Here is a 21,084-nt window from a genome sequence, read left to right on the forward strand (position 1 = left end):
GGAAAATAGTGCATATTTAGTGCAGCTGAAACTGGGTTGTGACTAAGTGTGAGTGGACATGGTATGAAGTTGAGAACAAATAAATAGTCAGTGCATACTTAGTGCAGCTGAAACTGGGTTGTGACTAAGTGTGAGTGGACATGGTATGAAGTTGAGAACAAATGAGAAGTGACAATTTGTTCAGAAGATGTGACAATTTGTTCAGAAGATGATAATAATGGAAAACGAACTTTTTCTTTTATTCATCATGGAAATTCAGAAATACAGAAAGATCAACATCTCTTTGTGTGTAAAAGATATAAACTATTCTAACAGAAATGATTCAATTAGCATGTATTTCAAGGTTAGATAATGTGCTAGTGACATGAGCTAGCCAACGCTACATTGTGTTATGTCATGGTCAGCAAAATGCCTATAACTCTGCAGCAAAATTCCCACAGCTCTGCAGCAAAATTCCCACAGCTCTGCAGCGAAATTCCCACAGCTCTGCAGCAAAACGCCCACAACTCTACAGCAAAATCTCCACAGCTCTACAGCCAAATACCTATAACTCTGCTGCAAAGTGCTCATGCTACGAGTGATTTAGTGTATATAAAAATAATATAACACAGAAAAACAAGAACTGGGAAAATATACATATAAGATACAACTTTGATATTTTTTCGCAATAATAAATAAATAATTTCGATTAAAATGGAGGGCAATGACTGGTTGGATAAAAACAGGGAATTATTATACACACAAAAAATATTAATTTCAGTCTAAATACAAAAAATAATTTCAATTAGAATCTGAGTCTCTACCTTATCTTACTAATAAAAATTATATTAAACACATTCAATGACGCCTAATTTATTCAATTTAAAACATTTATAATTTTATATGGTATAATAATAGTTTAGATCTAGAGTCTAGATCTCCAAGCAATTTTTAAAAATTACTGAACCATTCATGAAGAAAATTAGCTGTTAGGATGTTAATTCCATTATATGCAATTTAAAAGATTGCCAAAAATCAAATAAAAATTACAATTTGTTGGCTACACTTTAAAAAAATATATATTATTGTATACTTAAAAATGTCTGCATTTGTACTAAGTTAAGCTTGAGAACAAATATTTACTAAGGAATAAAATAAATGCTGTAAAATGGTATTTTATCCTTTTTTCGGCAACAAAAAAAAAAAATGTTGGTTTGTAGTGCTTTTTAAATATTTAAAAATAAAAAAAAGGGAAAGTTTTGATTTAAACCAAACAATAATTTAGAGTAAGTTGATAATTTTGCTTATTGACAGCAGTAATGAACATGCTAAACTACACAGTAAACAAGCACAGGATTGTTTGCCAAAAGTTTGACCACTACACATAAGTACAGACATAGATTCACTCAGCTAATAAACATTTAATTTGACAAACTCTGGATCATTGTAAAGGATATAGGCCCAAACAATAGTCTGACAACTTATTTTTGTTTTTATATAACTTTAATAGGAATGTTAAATATAAAATCAATAACTACCCGACCACAATATCTGGAATGCTGTTTAGGCTAGAGATTATTCTGATATTTGAAAATATTCTGACAATTGTAATTGTCATTTATTATTTTTATGATAAAAAGAGAAATATGTAAAATTAAACAAATATTGAAAAAAAAAATAATTTCCAAATGTGAATAAATACATTGCATTCAAACGTGTTATTTAAAAAAATTAAGGAAGTCTTTTAACCAACTTTGGAATCATTAATAAAACAATATATAATTTGTTTATTTTCAATATTAGTTAAAGGTTTGGACAAAACAAATTAAATTTTTACTTAAGTATTAAAGTGATAAACAAGCTTTGTCCAACACACTATTGACTGGAAGGAATACAGCCATGCAGAAAACAACAACTTAAAAAAAAATATTGATGTAAAGCTGGCCTGAATCAAACGGAATCTGAAGTCCAAGCTAAAGTCTCCCCAATTTAGCAAAGATGTAATTGAAATCCTACCAACGACTAAGAATACTCAGCCACAAGCTGATGAAACACAAGTACCAAATATATTTGAATGAAAATACTTAGAAAATCAAAAGGCTCCTCAAGAACCTTGCATCTCTTCCCACCAAAAACAATATGCTGAGAAATGTTTAGAATTAAGATTAAGCAAGTAGAGATCCAGGCCTAACTCACTACCAACGCTGCCAAAGTGATTTACAATATGATTAATGCATGTGACGGGGCTCATCTTTAATCATTCTCAGTGCCGATTGAAGCAGACTTCTCAAAAGATAAGGTAAAAATACACTACTCATAGGGCTTAACACTTAAACAATGTGCAGAAATATCCATGTAACATTATCACAGAATCTGCAAGCATCTAAAAGCTGCAAGCATCTATTCAATTTAAGATATCCCATGGTTAAATGAGGTCACAGCTGAAAAAAACTGTTTCTGTGTTACTGCACCAGGTGTAGATTTCATTTGACTACCACACTGAATGATCTCTTATCAAATCATGCAACAAGAGTTCAAGGATGTATTCCTCTGTACAACTCAGGCTTAAAAGTCTAAATGAGGTATCTGGGTGAAAACATTAATAATGAGGAAAATGAAAGGTGATTAAGGAAACATAAAGAACCTACAAGATACATCTTAAAAAATCCCATCTAGGCCTAGAGGGAAGCCTTTTCATTTGCCTGATAACTAAAGACAGTGATAATGAATAATCAATTATGATGAAACCTACTGAAACCAAATAGGCAATAGATCCACAAAGCAATGACTGGATTCCCTGGTCATCTTAGAGTCAATAGACTTGATGACCAAAAAAAAATGCTTTAGAATAATAAACAAAATATCCCACAAAAGTTTTACTTTATAAAAAAATTCAGAAACTTTGTAATACATAAAAACTATAAGAATTATTAGCAGACACACTTGCCCTTAATAAAATACAAATAGTTTTTTTTTTTACATTTCTCGATGATTAAATATTTAATTGCCAGACCGACTGCCTAAATATAGAGTAAAGCTTCTAATGCAATTTTTGAGTAAATCAATTGTGAAAACATAGATTGAATTATTAAGTGCATTTAAAGGGTTTTGATACACCAAATATAGAAATAATGAACAAATTATTTTCTATTAACTACATTCTACAAATGAATGAATGGCAATGTCTTCAATTCCAAAGATTAGGATGAATGCAGTGTTTCACATGGCCATGCAAACCTGTTGTGACCAGACTATTTAGCCCCCAGGGCTTGAAACATATATAACTGTGAGTTTAGAAACCACACAGATATCTATTTGACATTTAAATATCTAAACTTGTATTTTTTTTTATTTTTGTATCCATCACTTCTATAGGTGGCATAATTAGTTCTGAGTCTTAATGGTCATTACTTTCCCATTAATAAAAATAAAAGCATATACTAATATTCATCAACATTGAAAATAGAAATTCAGTTACATTATTTTCATATTTTTTTTTTATGTAATCTGATCAAAAGAAATTTTTTTATTAGTGTAAATAAAAATGTGAAATATGAAAGAGACATAAGAAGGAAAGTATTTTTAAAAAAAAAAGGAATAAAGTAAGGAATCAAAGCGTGGAGCTGCTAGAATACTTTGACATGACTTGATATATAAATATATCTGAGAGAAGCTTACATAAAAACACCAGCCATAATAAAGTGTTTCAATACTTGCTGCCAATACTTTAAAAAAAATGAAATACTAAATTGTTGAAAAAATGTATTTAAAATATACAAAATCATTCCTCTAAAAAAAGACATTGTCAAAACCAAAGTCAGAGATTATGACTACCGGTACAGCAGATCTACTAATACTGATTACACTGGATCGAATGTAACACAAGATGAATAAAAACAAGAAACAACTAATGATGATACATCAGCATATTAACCAAACAATTGATCATTATTGACACAGGAATGTATAAATATGTATATATAAATAACTTCAAATGTTTGTCAGACTTAGTTATTTCTTTTTTGTAAAAAAAAAAATATCTTCGAAGTACAAAGGTTCAAATGAACTAAAATATATTTTAAAAAAAAGAAAATACACACACACACAAATGTCTTTGGTAAAAACAAGTAACTAGCATGATTGTAAACCAAATCAAAATGTCAACGTTATTCAAAAAGTTAATATCATGGAATTAATTGAGTAAAGACATGCAGCTTGTCAAATAGAGCCCTGAGTTTATACATAGCATGTACGTGAACATAAATATCCAGACACAAAAATCATACATCTTAATGTAAATCAATTAAAATTAATCAAAAAAACATTTTTAAAAACCCAGATGAACACAAAATTTTCACATTAAAAATAAATATTAGACAATTGAAAAAATAATACAATTATTTTAATGTTGTATACATATAGCCTATTAATTTCAGAAGAAATAATGAGATTCTGACTTAGCTTATAGTGATCAAGAAATATTTCTTATTCTAGTACAATTTGTTAACATCTCTATTTAAAAAAAATAGCTTTATGGTGATATTTGACTAGAGTAAGAACTAATATAAACACATTAACAAAATATAAAGCATTTATTACCTTTAGAAGGATAAATGTCAACAAACTTAATCCAATTTTCTATCATCAGTACAGATTACTATTGATTCATGCCTCCCCCTCCCACCACCTAAAAAAAAAGTGTTCATAATTAATTTATTTTTCCATGATAAAATGATTTAAAAAATGCCACAACAATAATCCAGCAAAAAAAATATTTTGTTTTTGCCGGGACCTTTGATCTACATTAAACGAATAGCTTTAGAGTGTAAATCTTATTATAACCAGATACATTTTTTAACTGTTTCAGTGTTGAATATTAACACAAAAAAATTGTGCAGAACTAAAAATAAAATGCATCACTCATAAACAAAATATACAACAAAAATTATTTCTAAAATACTGATAAGAAAATATTTTTCACAAATCATTTTTAGAAAAGTTTTAATTAAATGCTTTTTTCCCCCTATAAACATGTTTTCATGCAAAGAACATTAATATTGTGTTAAGGCCTAATTAATTTTTTAAAAATGTAAACGATTCTGAGATCATAAATCTAGATAATAGGAATAAAAATGTTTTAGAGAAAACATTTTTTTTACAGAAAACCAAATCTCCCTCTTTTTGTGATTAGATTACCAACAACTGCCCAGTCCTTAGTGTTTTTGTTGTACTTCATAATGGACCCTTGCAATGTCTTCCCATCATGCCCTCCTGCTATGTACAAGGTATCTCCATGTGTACTGAAGCCCATGCCTCTACGAGGTCCTGTCAATGGCTGGATCAAAGTCCACAAATTTGAGTTCGGATCAAAGCATTCCACTGAGTCCAGGCTGCACAAAACATACAATTATTCAAAATTAATGGAAATTGTAATTCTTATTAATTCTGCAACTTTATCCCTTACATATAAAATATACAAGGCAATTGTACTTTATGATCATCCATAATCATATTCTTCTAATTTTAAAATTAAAAATGCATATTTTATGTAAACACATATATACTTGTTTTTTAAACAAAATGAAAAAGGCGGGAAATGTGTACTGTTGCCTATGAATGTGTGTTGAACTAACAAAATTCATTTGTTATCTTGTGTTTCTAAAATTAATATTATTTTGTTGATATGAATAATACAATAACAGCTACTCAACTATTTTTTAAACAGAAGGATTGGGATGAAGTACTCAGCTGATGATTCTAAGTCAGAGGTTTAAGTCTTGGGATATGGACTTCCTGATATTATTGAACTCTAAATGGGTAAATGACCTCAGAAAGTAAAAAGACAGCTTGGTTTTTGAGATGGTCATATAGTTGCCTTGTTAACCTAAATATAAGTGAGCTTTAACAGCACCTTCTCTATGGAATAAGGGACATTACTTTCAAACATTTTAAAATAAAACATTGGGACATAGAATAGAACTCTGAGCTAAGCATTACTGTATTGTGATGACATGCAAACGGTGAAAGAAATCATTAGCACACAAACCATTGTTCCTGATGACATCCTCCAGAAACATAAACTTTGCCCTCAAGGGCAGCGGCTCCTAGCATAGATCGGGCTTGATTCATGCTCGCACATACAGACCACTGGTGATTCTAATTAAGAAATGACAAACAAATTATACTAATTCAAAGGAAACATTTTAGCTGATAATTAGTAGTAAAACAATTTTGAGAAATTTTAAATAAATTTAACATAAGAAGGATAATAGTTAAAAAAAATATATATCTACACAAAATGATTGATTTATAACTTAAAATCTTATGTACCTTGGTATCAAACACATGGCAGGAACTGAGATCTTCCACACCATCATAACCACCACATAGATAAAGACGATTGTCAACAACAGCTGCAGCTGCCATACTGCGGGGCTCTAGCATTTCTAAATACATGTCAAGATCAAATACTGTTAATAATAAATTGACACTGTTTCTTAACATAAATGCACAAACAGAATGATCTATCCACATATGAAACAATGAGATTGAGTTTGACAATCTTGATTGACTGGTCTATAGAATGAATTCAAATGCCCCTTCAACCAAATGTTTACTTGGGAATGAAGTGAGCTAAAAAGGCTTCTTTTCAAGAAATAAAAGTGTCTATTGGGCAGTTGATGTTAAGCTCACCAGTTCTTGTAGTACAAAAGGTTTGTCATCTGGTTAGAACAACAACAGACAGTTTTAATTTCCTGGTTATGGCCTCTTGAATTCCAAACAAAAATTTAACCTTACCAGATTTAAAATTTATAGAGCTCCCAGATTTAAGATTTCCCCCCCCCCCCCCCATCGTTTTAAGCTTGATTATTTTGATAATGAGATAAAACAAATTTAATACATAATTCTTTTGTGGTGCTTTGATGATAAACTGGAGGCCCCTCCCCACTTCCCTTTCAAGACCATTATCTCATTCTCATCATTCTGATTAGTAAAGGCTGTTCTATGCTAGACACATAGGTAGATACACATTCTCACAAAAATGTATTTAAAATAATAAAGTTTCTCTTATAGACCTTGCAATCGATAAGACAGATGATGTGAAGGTCATTTGTTTCTTTTGCCAATGGTTAACAAGCAGGCTTTCAGTGGCCAGCACAATGACCAACCGCCTTTAATTTCCCCAACTAAAGTCAGGTAACTCAAGGGAGCTCTAAAAATTCCAAAATTCAAAATCAGTCTTCAACAAGATTCAAACAATGGACCTCAGCTTTGGAAACCAAGCACTTAACCACTCAGTCACTGTGCCCTCTTGTACTTTATAAATCCAGCCAATAAAGGACTAAATACGAGCAATAAGGAAAAATACAAAATGAAAATGACTTAGATGCCATTTAGTGTAACATAGTATAAAGGACTAAATATGTTTCAGTCTAACAAAAAAAGTTAAAGGCCGATTACCAGAAAGAGACCAGGAGTTCAGCTCAATGTCATACTTTTCTGACGATGAAAGGACACCATGTTCCCCATGTCCCCCTAAGGCATAGACTCCTCCTCCAGCCACGGCAACCACAACACTACTTCTAGCCACACAGAGCTGACCCCGACTCAGCCACTGCTGTTTGTCGATGTCAAAGGCATGAACTGATCTTGAAGTTTCTGTTGATGTGGCGCCACCTACAGCATAAATTATTTTATCCACAACTGCAACCCCAAGACTTCTTTTGGCTTCTGGCAAAGAAGGTAACTGAGTTGCTTGGTTTGTGAATGGATTAAAACTTTCAAACGAGGACAATATGTCTCTCTCTGATGATTCTCCACCTGGTTATTAAAAAAAAAAATATGATGGATATAATTTTAAAGCATTATTGTAAACATAAAATAGTTGTTAATAAAAATCTTGTAATAACATTATCATACCCACTGAGTATAATAAGTCAGCTGCTGAGAAAAATGCCCTTGGCTGAGATCGAACCACAGCCTCGTTGTAAGCAAAATTGATTAGATCAGGATGAAATGAGCTGGCTTGAAAAGCTCGAGCTTGCTTTGAAAAAAGAAAACATCAAAATACAATAACATTTAGAATTACAAGAAGTCAAAATAATATCAAATTTGGATTTCAAATATAGTGTAAGTTTTAGAATTGGTAGTATACTTTGTATACTTTCTTTTATGTAAGTTACCTGCAGGTAATTTCGACAATCCTCATTGGTGACAAACAATTTATCTTTGCTGACTTCTTTGATTAGAAAATCCCACTGAACCAGTGGTAGTCTGACATGCTCCATCAGTAAGGAAACATCATCTTTGCTTCTCTCCGGGTCAAAAGCAACCCACCTCATAACAGCAGCATATACCTTAAATAATAGCTGTGTTGAATTATGCAGTCAAAATAAATTTAAATATTATGAGAAGCTCCAAAAATTACTTTTTTTTCTTTAATGCATGAAATAAATTTGTCTTATTTCTGAGCTTTCACCTAAAAAACTGAGGTGCTGTTTCTGACGTATAAAATTGTATTACAATGTCAACTTTATCCCTCAACTCAAGTAGTTGTACTTACCTCTTCCTCTTTGGCAACTTTTAAACTGTCTCTTGAAATTAACCCTATTACCTTAAACAAAAAAAAAATTCAATCTATCAAACAGTTAAAACTCAAATATTTTCTTTTTCAATTTCTAGCAACTTGAAATCAATTTTAGTCAACAATTTGGAAAAGATTTGTGCATAAAGGCTGAGCGGTAAAGAATTTTGCTTCTTAACCAGAGGTCTCAAGTTAACATTTAAAGAATAAGTCTGTGTTTTTTTTTAGTTTGTGATCTTACTGTTTGATTTCACTAAGCTCTAAAGGGCACATGATAATAGATGAGAAAATTGAAAGTCATTTGGTCAATGTGCTGGCCTTACAACATCCTCCATAACTTTACCACAGAAGCAGATGAACTGCCCTACTGACTTTGAAAATGATTTGATGTAATAATATTTATAAATTACTTATGTATGGGTCCCTGGTTCGAATCCTGGTGAAGACTGCGATTTTTAATTTTGGGATCTTTGGGCACCCCTGAGTCCACCAGCTCTAAAAGGTACCTAACATTAGTTGGGGAAAAGTAAAGGCTGTTGGTTGTGCTGGCCACATGACACCCTTGTTAACCGTAGGCCAAAGAAATAGATGACCTTTACATCATCTGCCCTATAGACTTTAAATATTTGTATCCCCCAACCTTCTCATCCAGAGAGTAAAAGTAACAACAATCTCACTAAGATAAAACCTAAGCATTATGTCAATGATATTAATCAAATTAGAATCCTGTTTAAACTAAGTCTAAATAAAAAAATTTAAAAATAAAAACTTAGTGATTGAAACTACCTCTTCAACTTCAAGTTTTAAGAATTCATCATGATGAGAAACCTCAAAAAAATTCTCTTCACAGTACTTATCAGCTGTTTCTTTTAAATCAAAGCATCCAATTATGTGTGCAAAGTCTCGTATGCCTAGGCAATTAGAAGGATGAAGATGCTCTACAAGAAAAGAACAGCAAAGCTTTTCCACTGCTGAGATCTGCATCATAGCCGCAGTTTGCATAATGGTTTGGACAGTATCTTCGGTAAGCTCCAAATGAGCAGTGTAGGCAAAGTTGATGATGGCTTGAACAGCCGTGAGGCTGAGGTCCTGGATCCTGATTTGAAATTTGTGACTCTCATCAAGCTGAGAACAGAACATGGCTTTAAAATATGGGCTTAGAGCTGCCAAAATAATTCTGTGTGCTGGGATGACTACACCCTCAACAGATAAATTCACATCACACAGCTCTCTATCCATCCAAAGTTGATTAATTTCAGAAAGTAAATTCTTGGTGAAATCTTCACTATCCATGTTTTGTTTTGTTTAATTTGTACTTTTAAAAACCTGAAAAATATACAGTGAATACTGAAGATATGGTCATAAATGAATTAGTAAATATCTATAATAATGTTTGTTTTTTTAGTCTAATCAAACTGGCATAAACAGTCCCTTAGAAGCAAAGGCTGATGATAATAATTGTTTCAAAATACATATTTGACAGAGTATACTATGATTACATATAATTAATATAATATAATAAACAAGTAGTAGAAAAAAAAATTTATTTTTGAAAACAAAAGAGCTTTTCTAAACGAAAGAACAACTAATTACTGCCATTTATCTGAAAATGGCATGGTTTAGCTCCCTTTCTGCTATATACAACTAAATTAATTAATTTTAGTACTAATCAGTGCTTTTTTTTTTTTTGCGACAGTACTCACTGTTACGGTGTACCGGTACCTTTTTTCAATGTGGGTAAAAAATTATTACTTTTCTTGTTTTTAACGTTTATTATTTATTTATTAGTTAAAAGTTAGGCAATCCATCGCTGAGTACCGGCACCTAATTTTTTTTTTACAAAAAAAGCACTGGTAGTAATTGATTAACTAATTTGTTAATTTTCGGACTGATTTGTGTATTGTCATCGACTATGAATAATTCTATAAAATTTCAAATATATTCCAGAATGAGAAATGGGAGAAGAAAAAAAGCGAAACGTTTGAAACATAATAAGAGGATTAAATATATAATATATATATCAACATCTCTCATGAAGTAGCATTTTATTTCCCTTCTTTCAGTAACAAACAAATGATTCATCACCAATAATTAATTAACTAATTGGTTAATCTTTTTATTGATTTATGTCTTGTCAGGTACAATGAATAATTGTGCAAAGTTTCAACTTGATCCCAGAATGGGACATGGGAACTTGCTCAAGCCTTTTACCAGACAGACAGACAGAGTGAAGTGAGTTGATATAAGCTTTGTAAATAATTTATAAAATAAGAGTCTAGGTCTTATAAATCTAAGTTTCAAAAATATTATTCTATTTATTGGTAATCAATTCTAGATTCTTGATCTAGAAGCTAAATCTATTCAATTTATAGCAGGGGCAGATTGGCCATATGGGCATTTGGTACCCATGGGCCGGTGGGGCTGCCACCAAATGAGCCTCATAAATAGTAGTAATGCTCACATTACATTGTAAATTTAGAAAAAAAATCTTATTAAAAGGGATCCACAAAGCGTTATAAAAACTTTAATACTAATCTAACTGCGATGATATATGTTTGAGAGCTAGATGACAAAAATGTTTTAGTTAATGTTACAATGATATTATGTTGATCAGACAATTTGTTCCTGATGTTCTAATTTTGTATAGCTTTAAATACTACCTCTTGCCCTTTCTAGCAATGTCCAAGCTATTGTTTTAAATAAATTTGCCAACAACATACAACCATGACCTTGCGCTGCAAATATACATCTAAAAATAAACTTAGTGCAATACCTGACACTAACACATTGTCAGAAATAATGTAATAGCAGATGCATATTGATATGTGCTTCTCATCTCATAGGCTTCAATCTCCTATACACACTAAGCAATTAAGAAACAATATTATATATTTCATGAGATTGCTTCTACAGAAGTTTAAAGGTGTGAAATTTATTGACAGGCATGTATCTTGTACATAAAATGTTAGTTACAGTTAGTAGCTTGTGAAAGAAGTTACTGCACATTTGAAAATATTTAAGCTTGAGAAGCATCAAGACACAATACAAGACACTTTTTTATTTCTTTTTTTTTTTAATCTTTTAAGATTGTATCTAGATATCGAAAAGAAAAAATTAAAATCAAGAAACTAGAATTAGTAGAATAGACTAGATCTAGAATAATCTAGATATCTAGTAGATGATAGTAATTTGATAGATCTAATCTATTCTATCATTCATCAATCATTGTTTGTAATTGTATGACTAAGATCTAGAAAATCTAGATTTTAGAATCTACTCTATCATCAGATCTAGATGGAGGACTGATCTAGATCTAAATCTAGTCTATATTAGTATTAGTAGATCTATTACTATATAATATATTATATAATATTATATAGAGTAGTTTATTTAATCTGGACTTTACATGAATTCGGACACTCGCTGTCACTTGTGGTCATTAAATCTTTATTTTGATATTTAATATGCAACTAGCATGCTGTATAATGTGCTTGTCCATTTTCCAATTATTCTGACCCAATTTCCTTCCATTTAGCTGTCTTTTATGTAAGAAAAAAGAATTTCAAATTTGTAAGTCAGGTAGTTGTTTTTTCTATGTTACCAGGATGACTTTACCTCTTCCTAGGGTTAAGACTATATTTTTTGATTGGCTAAGTGCTAATGAGCCTGGCAATATTTATTCTGTTTTTGGAGCTGATTTATTTGATTCATAAGCCAAGTTGTTTGATTCCATAAAAAAAAAATTAATAGGGTGTTTGAATTAAATTACGATTTTCTTGCCAAAATTTGTTTTCAACAGCCAGTTTTGGACATCGATGTTAATGATTTTATATTATATATTTTTTTTGTTTTGTTTTTTTTTATAGAGAATAAATGGGCAAATGTTTGGAGTGAGCTTGGGACATTGAATGAAGTTAAATGCCTAGATCTAGACCTACTAGATCTAGATTTATTTAGAGAGAATATAGAGGATTCAGCTATTTAGGCAAGAATGGATATCCTAACATACTACAAAAGATCATCTGTATTAGAAATTTATTAAATTAATAAACAAAAATCACAAACATTCAAGACACATCTAATCATGCAAACATAAAATAAGTCTAAAAGTCGGTGCAGAAGTCACTATCCCAGTGACCTAATTTTTGTAGAATAAGTGTGTTCATATTTTTTTTTTTATTTTTGTGTTCATATTTATACATAATTTGAAAATATCTTAATGATTTCATGTGACCTGGGGATCTTAAAATTTAGTTAACGTTAATATAGAATTAAACCTGAGTTTATTGATGCCTAAATATAGAGACTGTCTGAAATAAATTATAGTGTCTGGAATCATAAATATAATATGGATCAAATTTGTCTGAATTAAATGAAAACACATGGCCTCTTTCTATTTCAAACCATTATTGTCAAATAATGCTCTGTCAAAGTCAAAAATTGAAATTTCGGCCTATAGCCTATGCCGCTATAGATGTCCGAATAGCATAAACTACTCTAGATCTAGATCTATAGTTATAGTATATAAAAGTATATTTTTTCTCTCTATTCTAGTTCTAGGTGAGTAGGTTGGCTAGGTCAGTAACTGTCTACTGACAGTCTTTTGAGTCTAGTCTAAGTCTAGAGACTTGAGACTAGTAAAGTCACAAGAGAGTGACTATCTTTAAAATTATCTTAGTATATAAAGTCACAAGAGAGTGACTATCTTTAAAATTATCTTAGTATCTAGTACTACTAGTAGTGTTATTATTTATTATTTATAACATACTATAGTATAGATCACTATAGCCATACCATAGGGCCTAGTATTAGTATCATCATCATGGATATCATAAAGTTGACTAAGTATATCAGACTATGACACTATCAGTCACTATTCACTTTATGATCATAAAATCAGTTAGTTAGTATCACTAAGTAGTAAGTATGATAATGATCATGATGCCAAAGTCGTTTGACATCCATTTAATTATGATCCAATCCACCCCTGCTAATGAGTACAGTATAGATCTACGACAATCTCTGTACAGAGATTGTCGTAGATCTATACTGTACTATACAACCAGTCCAACTCCTGGCCTTCAAGTGTGGCTCAGATATTGAGTCCAGCGGAACTGTTCTCACTAATAGGAGAAGGGGCAAAGGCGAGTAACTGGCGCCTTAACCAGTAAGCTTCGGGCAGGAGGGGCTCGTTAGCCATGGCTGGCTACCGACCTAGGAGAAGGAAAACTCTGAATTCAAACCTCTGTTGCCTTGCAGCTAGATCTAGATCTATACCCAATCATGGGAAAGGCTTCAGGAGTCAACCCTGAGGAAAAATCAGGAGCTGGCGACCCTAAGGCAGATTGCAGCAGCCAGTGCTACACTCTGGCAGAACCTGCGACGCCGCTGACACCAAACTGTATCGGCACTGCCGTTCCTTTGGATACATCATACATTAAATACATACATTATGATACATTCATACATCTAACACTAACATCAGCAGCGTGGAGTGGGGGGAACTACTCAGTTTATCAGTACTGATGTGTGGTCGACATCGTTCCGACCACAACTTCTCATAACTTATGAGTGATTGAGTCTTGTCTTATGGCTATCATTAGTTTAGTTACTACTACTAGTATCATCATCATGCTATGCCCAGGCATTCATTCATCTCATTTCCATGAGATGATCCATAGTAGTCGCTTCGCGATTGAAGGAGGCCATATAGTCACTTCTACATAACTACTGAACTAGATCTAGATAAATAATCTAAATCTAGATCTAGATCTAGATACAGATCAAGTAGATCTACTAAAATCTACTTACATTCAGAGATCTAGAACGCCATTTTGTCCAAGATCACATGACTGGGGTATTATCATTTCTAATACTTCTATCCCAATTGCGCGTCATTGACGTGGCATGTGCAACGAAATTACTGCCACGTCCGCCATTTTGTTTTGGACAGCATTGAGATCCTAATATATTATTGACGATAAATAGTGTTTAAACGTTTTTCGACCTCTATTACAAACTCTGAGCACACAGAGTAAACACTTTTATAGAAAAGTAGTGTGGTTGTGTATGATAAATGTAAGTTTAAATAGATTACAAGTGTTAAACTCTTGGTTTACTTTACCGAGGCGGGGTTGCATTCGGTTTCTGAGTTTGTATTGGCAAAATCTTTGTGTCGGCAATTTTAGATTTCAAAGCTTACTTGAGAGGACGAGTAATCGAATGTAGTTTTTTAAATTCTTAATTCTATAACACTTCGAGATTACATTTTAAATCGACATCTAGGTTATAATCTAGATCTAGACTTTGTCTTGAAAAATCTTTTTATTCAATTTATTGTTATGGTGATGATTCCTATGGACTCTATTGGTTGAGGAAGAAACCATTTATCGATAACCAAAATTAATTTGGTATTTCTTGTGCTTTATGTCTGTAACCTAACGGCCTTAGATCTAAGTTTATTTAACACTTATTTTCTAATAATGTTATCTAGTCTAGATCTAGATTCTAGATCTAGTTTTGGGCAGCTAATCTAGACTAGCCCAGAATAGATCACTAAAAAGTAAAATTAAATATTTAAAATATCTAGTCTAGATAATAGATTCTAGTCTAGATATCTAGATCTGATTATTATCAATAATCTAGGACTAGACTTATTAGAGACTAGACTCATGACTAGAACTAGAATCACTAGATTGTGAAGATAGACCTAGAGAGGTAGAGTCATTCTAGAGATCCTTCGTCTGTACAGTCACAGTTAAGAGTACTGTACCTCTCGATTTAGAATCTAGATCTAGAATGATCTATCTAGAAGTAGAAAACTAGACTTGATTAGCCATTTTCTTTTTACAACAAATTGAGACAATAAATTAATTGTCACTTTTTTCATGCTATCACCTTTCTCTGTTTATAATTGATGTCACAGTAAAGCCACCTCCTTTCCCCATCCAGATCTAATTCTAGTCAACATAAAATGATTCAGTTCTCTCTCCCCCTCTACAGTCTACATTATTATTCTCATTATTCAGAATTACTGCTGCATTTTTTCTCCTAGCTTTGCAATGATGTCCACATGGGGACAGTATCAACTGTTTCTAGACAATCAGAATTTTTTACTAATTTTCACCTAACATTTCTAAATGACTAAAAATCATTGCTAATTTATATGGGCTGCAGGCATTTTAATCTTCTTTTACACCAAATACTCTAGTTTTGGACAAATGCAAAAGACAAAATTATAGTATTTATGCCTATTGTGCTGTCTGTTATTGAATGACCTAGTATTGAAATTTTTTTGTTTGGGGTTGTTGTGAGTGGCTCACTAGTATTGAAATTTGCCTGGCCTAGTGGATTGTTTTGGGCTTAGTTCAGGTAACTTTTTTTTAATAAAGAGACTACATGTTTATAAGACACTAAGCCAGGTGACCACCTGTCCTAATATTTTAGTTAACACTTTTACTGCATTAATATTTTCAACTGTTGTATTTCCTAAGTGTGTTTATTAAAATTATCTTGTAATTATTTATAATGTGCCACATGACATACAAACCAAACCAGGAAGTTGCTATCATCTGTTAGCATTTATTGAACTGATAAGTTTTAAATTTAAATATTTAATTTTGTTGTTTTTTTTTATGAGATACACTAGCCTAATTAGCTTTGACTTCAGTTGTTGTTTTTTTTTTTCTCTTTTTAAAAAAATAGTAACACAAAGCTTTGGTCCCATTGTTCATTTTGTCAACATTTAATAAGCTGATCAACTAGTCCTTTGCACTCTTTTATTGAAGTAGCCCTAACCCCCACCTTACTCAGTACTCATCTGTTCTGCGTTTTGTTATTCTCAACTAGTATTAATAGATTTTATTTTTGGTTTTGCAGCAAACAGTAACAGTTTAATAATGGGCAACGTATTTGCGCAGCTGTTCCGGGGTCTGTTTGGTAGGGCTGAAATGAGAATTCTGATGGTTGGTTTGGATGCTGCTGGTAAAACTACAATCCTATACAAGTTGAAGCTTGGTGAAATTGTCACAACCATCCCAACAATTGGTAAGCTTTTTATATGTTAATACTGGTACATTTCTGTTCATCTAGCCAGCCATGAAAAAGTAGTTGGCTGTTTGTTTTGTTTTTGTTTTTTTTCTTTTTAGCTGCTATGCATGGTTTTGGTTATACTGGGTTGGTGAAAAAAATAGCTTTAACTGAGGTGGAATTGTTGTATAATGGTAAGAGTGGAGTGTCTGCTCTGGGCATATGTGAGGAGATATTCTTTTAGGAGGAAATTGTATGTTTTGTGTCCTGTTTTAAGTTGAAACAAAACTTTTTCTTTAGGGGAGAAAGTTGGTATGAAGTTTATTGTGCGTGATTATTTCTCTGTACATAATTTGCCCTTTGTTTCTCCACTTTTTTTTACTTTACTTCCATGAAGTACTCAAAAACATCATTCCTTTCTTTACTGATTAATTAACACATTTCTGCACATGCTTCTATTATTATTTTTTTTTTTTATTTCTGCCAATTAGAAGAATTTTGTTGTAACAATACTATTTCTTATTTTAAAGGTTTTAATGTTGAGACAGTGGAATATAAAAACATCAGCTTTACAGTGTGGGATGTTGGTGGTCAAGATAAAATTAGGCCACTGTGGAGGCATTACTTCCAGAACACACAAGGTTTGATATTTTTGTGTATCATTGACTGTATTGAAAGTGAATGTCTTATTAATTTTGCTTAACTCTTTCTCTCCGTAATTATTTACCACATTCTGGTGGAATCAACGATGGTATCGTCAGTTAGGAGAGAAAAAAGGCATTTAAAGTTCCAGAATATTCATATTAAAAACTTATCCACTCCACTTTTCAATTACAATAGCAGATATCTTACATTTGCATCTCTGTTATCTTTATAGGGGGGATATTGAGTCTAAACTGATAAAAAGGAAAGAAAATCAATCTTGTAGTTTAAAAAAATAACATGCTATAATTTCTTTCTTGTGTCTCATCCTTCACAAAAAGGTTGGTGCACTTTCTCAATGTTTAATAAGAATCTAGAATTCTAAGGTAATTTTACAGAGGTGGAGCAAGTTTCAATCTTTCATCTCTTCTCTGTCTGTGGTGCCATCTGGGGCATAGACCACCAACCAGCTTCCTCCCTAAGTCTTGGTTCTGGTCTAGTCTCTCCAGCTAATCCCACATCTTGCCTATCTGACTGGTATCTGCTTCCAAATTGCTGTGCCATGTATTCCTCAGTCTTCCTCTTTCCTTTGGGTTTCCAGGTGAGGGCATGCCTTGTAATGTTTGATGCAGGCTTGCTAAGGGTATGGCCTATCCATCAGTGTCTCTGAAGGATGTATACATCAATGGGCTTATGCTTTGTTCTTTGCCACTGTTTCACATTCAAGATCTTGTCTGGCCAGTGGATCAAAATCCTCCTGGGGCAGATATTCATAAATACATAGATATTTTTCCATTGTGGTGACGGTGGTTCTCCAGATCTCTGCTTCATAAAGTAATTGGCTTGATTATAGTGTTGAGGAGTCTTATCTCGGTGGTGGTGCTTATTATAAGCACCAAGTTTCAATGCTACTCACATTTTTGCACCTTAAACACATTTTTTTTTTGCATCCAGACCTGCCTACCGTTACGCAAAATGCGTATTCGTTACGCAAAAACTCCCAAAAAGGACCATCAGTACGCAAATACGCATTGAACCCGTCGCGTTACGCATTTCGTATCCTTTGTTTTTTTTTTCTCTCTTGACTAGCTTACGAGCGGTCACGGAGGTCACGCTAAGCCGTCCTGTTGGGGGGGTGGAGAAAAGGTGGGGGAACACATTGTGTCCAGATCTATACGTTCTTACGTTGATTGGTTCTTAAAAGCAATTAGATTTAGTCTAGAAATGAAGAACGCGAGAGTGAGGGAGTGGCGGGTTGGTACCGTCAGTTAGCTGATACACCAACGTGACTTTTTTTTTTTTTTTTTGTAAGTTCATTATAGTAGAAATTAATTATGATGAATCCCTGATTCCCGTATTCATTTGTATAGAAAAAAATATCGAAGTGCTATCGATTCAAAACACATTGAGTGACATTGTAGATATCTAGTCTTGTTCTAGATCTGGATTCTAGATCTAGAATCTAGATAACTTGTTATACAGGAGTAGATCTAGACTCTAGCTAGTCATTACGTTATGTCATGATTCTCTACATTACTCTACAATCTAGATCCAATTTAGTTGTAGTATGATTTTTAACTAGATCTAGATCGATAACAGCTACTACCATCTAGTCTAGATCTAGATTAGATTCTTAGTCTTAGTATAGAATAGATCAAGGATGAAGGTAGGCCTACGAAAGTTTGGAGTAGACCTACGTTTGTAGCGGATCCACGGCATCGGTAACACTCTTGAGCCCAGATCTAGAGTAGATTATATTCATTATATAGATTATAGACATAGATCCAGATCTAGTCTAGATATCATCTCTATTGTCGTATTGATTTAGATTGTAGATATAGATCTAATCATGACATCTAGGTCCAATATTATATATATACACACACACTCACACACACACATATATATATATATATATATATATGACAAAATAGTGGATCGCATAAGTCACGGTAAGTGTTACGCATTCAGGCGCCAAAATACGCATTTTGACCATCAGCGTTACGCATTTGGACTTTTTTTGGTAGGCAGGTCTGTGCATCTAATAGAAATTAAACGTCTGTGAAGTACATAGAACTAGTTGAAATAATTTATATTAAAGGTATTTTGATATTCACACTTTAAGAATAATTAATATTTTGATGGGAATGAATTGTTTCTTTTTTCAGGACTTATTTTCGTAATAGACAGTAATGATAGAGAAAGAGTTGGAGAAGCAAGAGAAGAATTGATGCGTATGTTAAATGAAGATGAACTGAGGGATGCCATTCTTTTGGTTTTTGCCAACAAACAGGTAAGCACTACTGTTACATATATATATATATATATATAATTATCCAATTTAATTGTAACTGTTTTTGCAGTGGTCACTTTAAGGCTAATGTATCCTGAACTTATACATTTCAGGATTTGCCCAATGCTATGAATGCTGCAGAAATAACAGATAAGTTAGGACTTCATTCTCTTCGCAATAGACAATGGTTTATTCAAGCAACCTGTGCCACAAGTGGAGATGGATTATACGAGGGTCTTGATTGGCTGTCCAACACACTCAAAAAGAAACCTTAATATGTGCAAACAATAGACTCTCCTCCTCAATCATTTGTTTTAAATTAACTTGAACATTCTTGTAGTACTAAATAAAAGGGAATTTCTGAAAGATATTTTTTTTACCAAAATTTGAAATATTGGCTTTTTTTTTCTTCTTTTGATTAATTCTAATGCCATAATTGATATTCATCAGTAGAAGTTAACAATAATTTTAGAACCGTCTGGTTGTAAATTTAAAGAAACAAAATTCTATTGTGAATCAGCATTACTGTTTGTCTACCATGTACTACAGTGATGACTTGTGTAACAAATTTCCTATCAGTTAATAGTCAAAACCATTGCTTTATGTTTTGAATTAAAGATTATGCTGTTGTATTTTTACTATGACAGTTTAAAATGTGTGATATGTATTGTCACTTTTTGAATGACTTAATTGTTGAGTGTAAGCATGAATTTTTTTTTTAATACATCATTTGCGATGTTGGGATTGTGACGTGGTTATGCTCATATTCTCATCTATACCAGACTTGTGGGGAAACTTTTCATTGGTCATATTTGTTAAGTTTGACTTGAATGTCAGAGTGTGCTGAACAGAACAATAATTGTAAAGAATTGAGTCCACCATCTGACATGTACAGTAAATGTTGGGGCCCCAACTGCTGTGTGTTGCAACCTACAGCTCATTGATCATACTTTGTAACTCTGTACTGACTGAATGTCTTGATGCCGTAGACTCTTCTGTCTTGCTTCATTTAGGAACATGTGGTTTGTACTAAGTATTTTCCTCTTTCACCCTCCCCTCTATTGATTGGCAACATTTATGCTGCACATTCCAAATGTTTGAGAAGAAAGTGCCCACGTTAGTACTGTTGGGGAGTAGTCAGGATGCTGGTTTTCATTTCTAAATTTAGATACAAATTTACAGATTATCTTTTTTTTTTTTCTATTACACCAATTTTGTATTATTGTAATGCTTGTGGTGTGAATATCTGATGTGATTTTTTTTTGTTTAATTGTGAATGTGTGTATTTATTAAATCCGTTTTTGTTTTCATTTTGTATGAAAGGATTAAAGTCAGTACTATTCATAATGGACAAGCTTGGCTTGGTTTATTCTAGTTGTTTGCATCTAACTCACATAAGTGAAAGAAAATATTAAGATTGTATTGAAATTAGTGTATAACAATTTAACATTTAGACAAAGTAAAAACACAGCTTTTGTCTCCATAACATTCACCTTTCTACAGCATGTCAGAAATAGTAAAGAAAACATATCTGTAGTTCCCTATACTTGAGCATAGT

At 32.4% G+C, this 21,084-nt stretch overlaps 2 protein-coding genes across 2 annotated transcripts; one reads left to right on the top strand and one right to left on the bottom strand.

Annotated features, from left to right (window-relative positions):
* Positions 1 to 1,213: 1,213 nt before the first annotated feature.
* LOC106075255 (kelch-like protein 20) lies at positions 1,214 to 14,418 on the bottom strand. The gene is made up of 9 exons (XM_013236208.2): positions 14,375 to 14,418; positions 9,350 to 9,889; positions 8,543 to 8,593; positions 8,163 to 8,336; positions 7,900 to 8,023; positions 7,441 to 7,800; positions 6,310 to 6,425; positions 6,026 to 6,135; positions 1,214 to 5,369 (listed from the first exon to the last, which is right to left on the bottom strand). Exons 2-9 carry the CDS (start codon positions 9,854 to 9,856, stop codon positions 5,135 to 5,137), a joined length of 1,677 nt encoding a protein of 558 aa, XP_013091662.2. The 5' UTR covers positions 9,857 to 9,889; positions 14,375 to 14,418; the 3' UTR covers positions 1,214 to 5,134.
* Positions 14,419 to 14,489: 71 nt separating this feature from the next.
* LOC106075196 (ADP-ribosylation factor 1) lies at positions 14,490 to 20,873 on the top strand. The gene is made up of 5 exons (XM_013236139.2): positions 14,490 to 14,641; positions 16,442 to 16,609; positions 17,122 to 17,232; positions 19,402 to 19,526; positions 19,640 to 20,873. Exons 2-5 carry the CDS (start codon positions 16,462 to 16,464, stop codon positions 19,799 to 19,801), a joined length of 546 nt encoding a protein of 181 aa, XP_013091593.1. The 5' UTR covers positions 14,490 to 14,641; positions 16,442 to 16,461; the 3' UTR covers positions 19,802 to 20,873.
* The last annotated feature ends 211 nt before the right edge of the window (positions 20,874 to 21,084 follow it).

This window comes from Biomphalaria glabrata, chromosome 1 (genome assembly GCF_947242115.1).
Source record: "Biomphalaria glabrata chromosome 1, xgBioGlab47.1, whole genome shotgun sequence".
NCBI lineage: Eukaryota > Metazoa > Mollusca > Gastropoda > Planorbidae > Biomphalaria > Biomphalaria glabrata.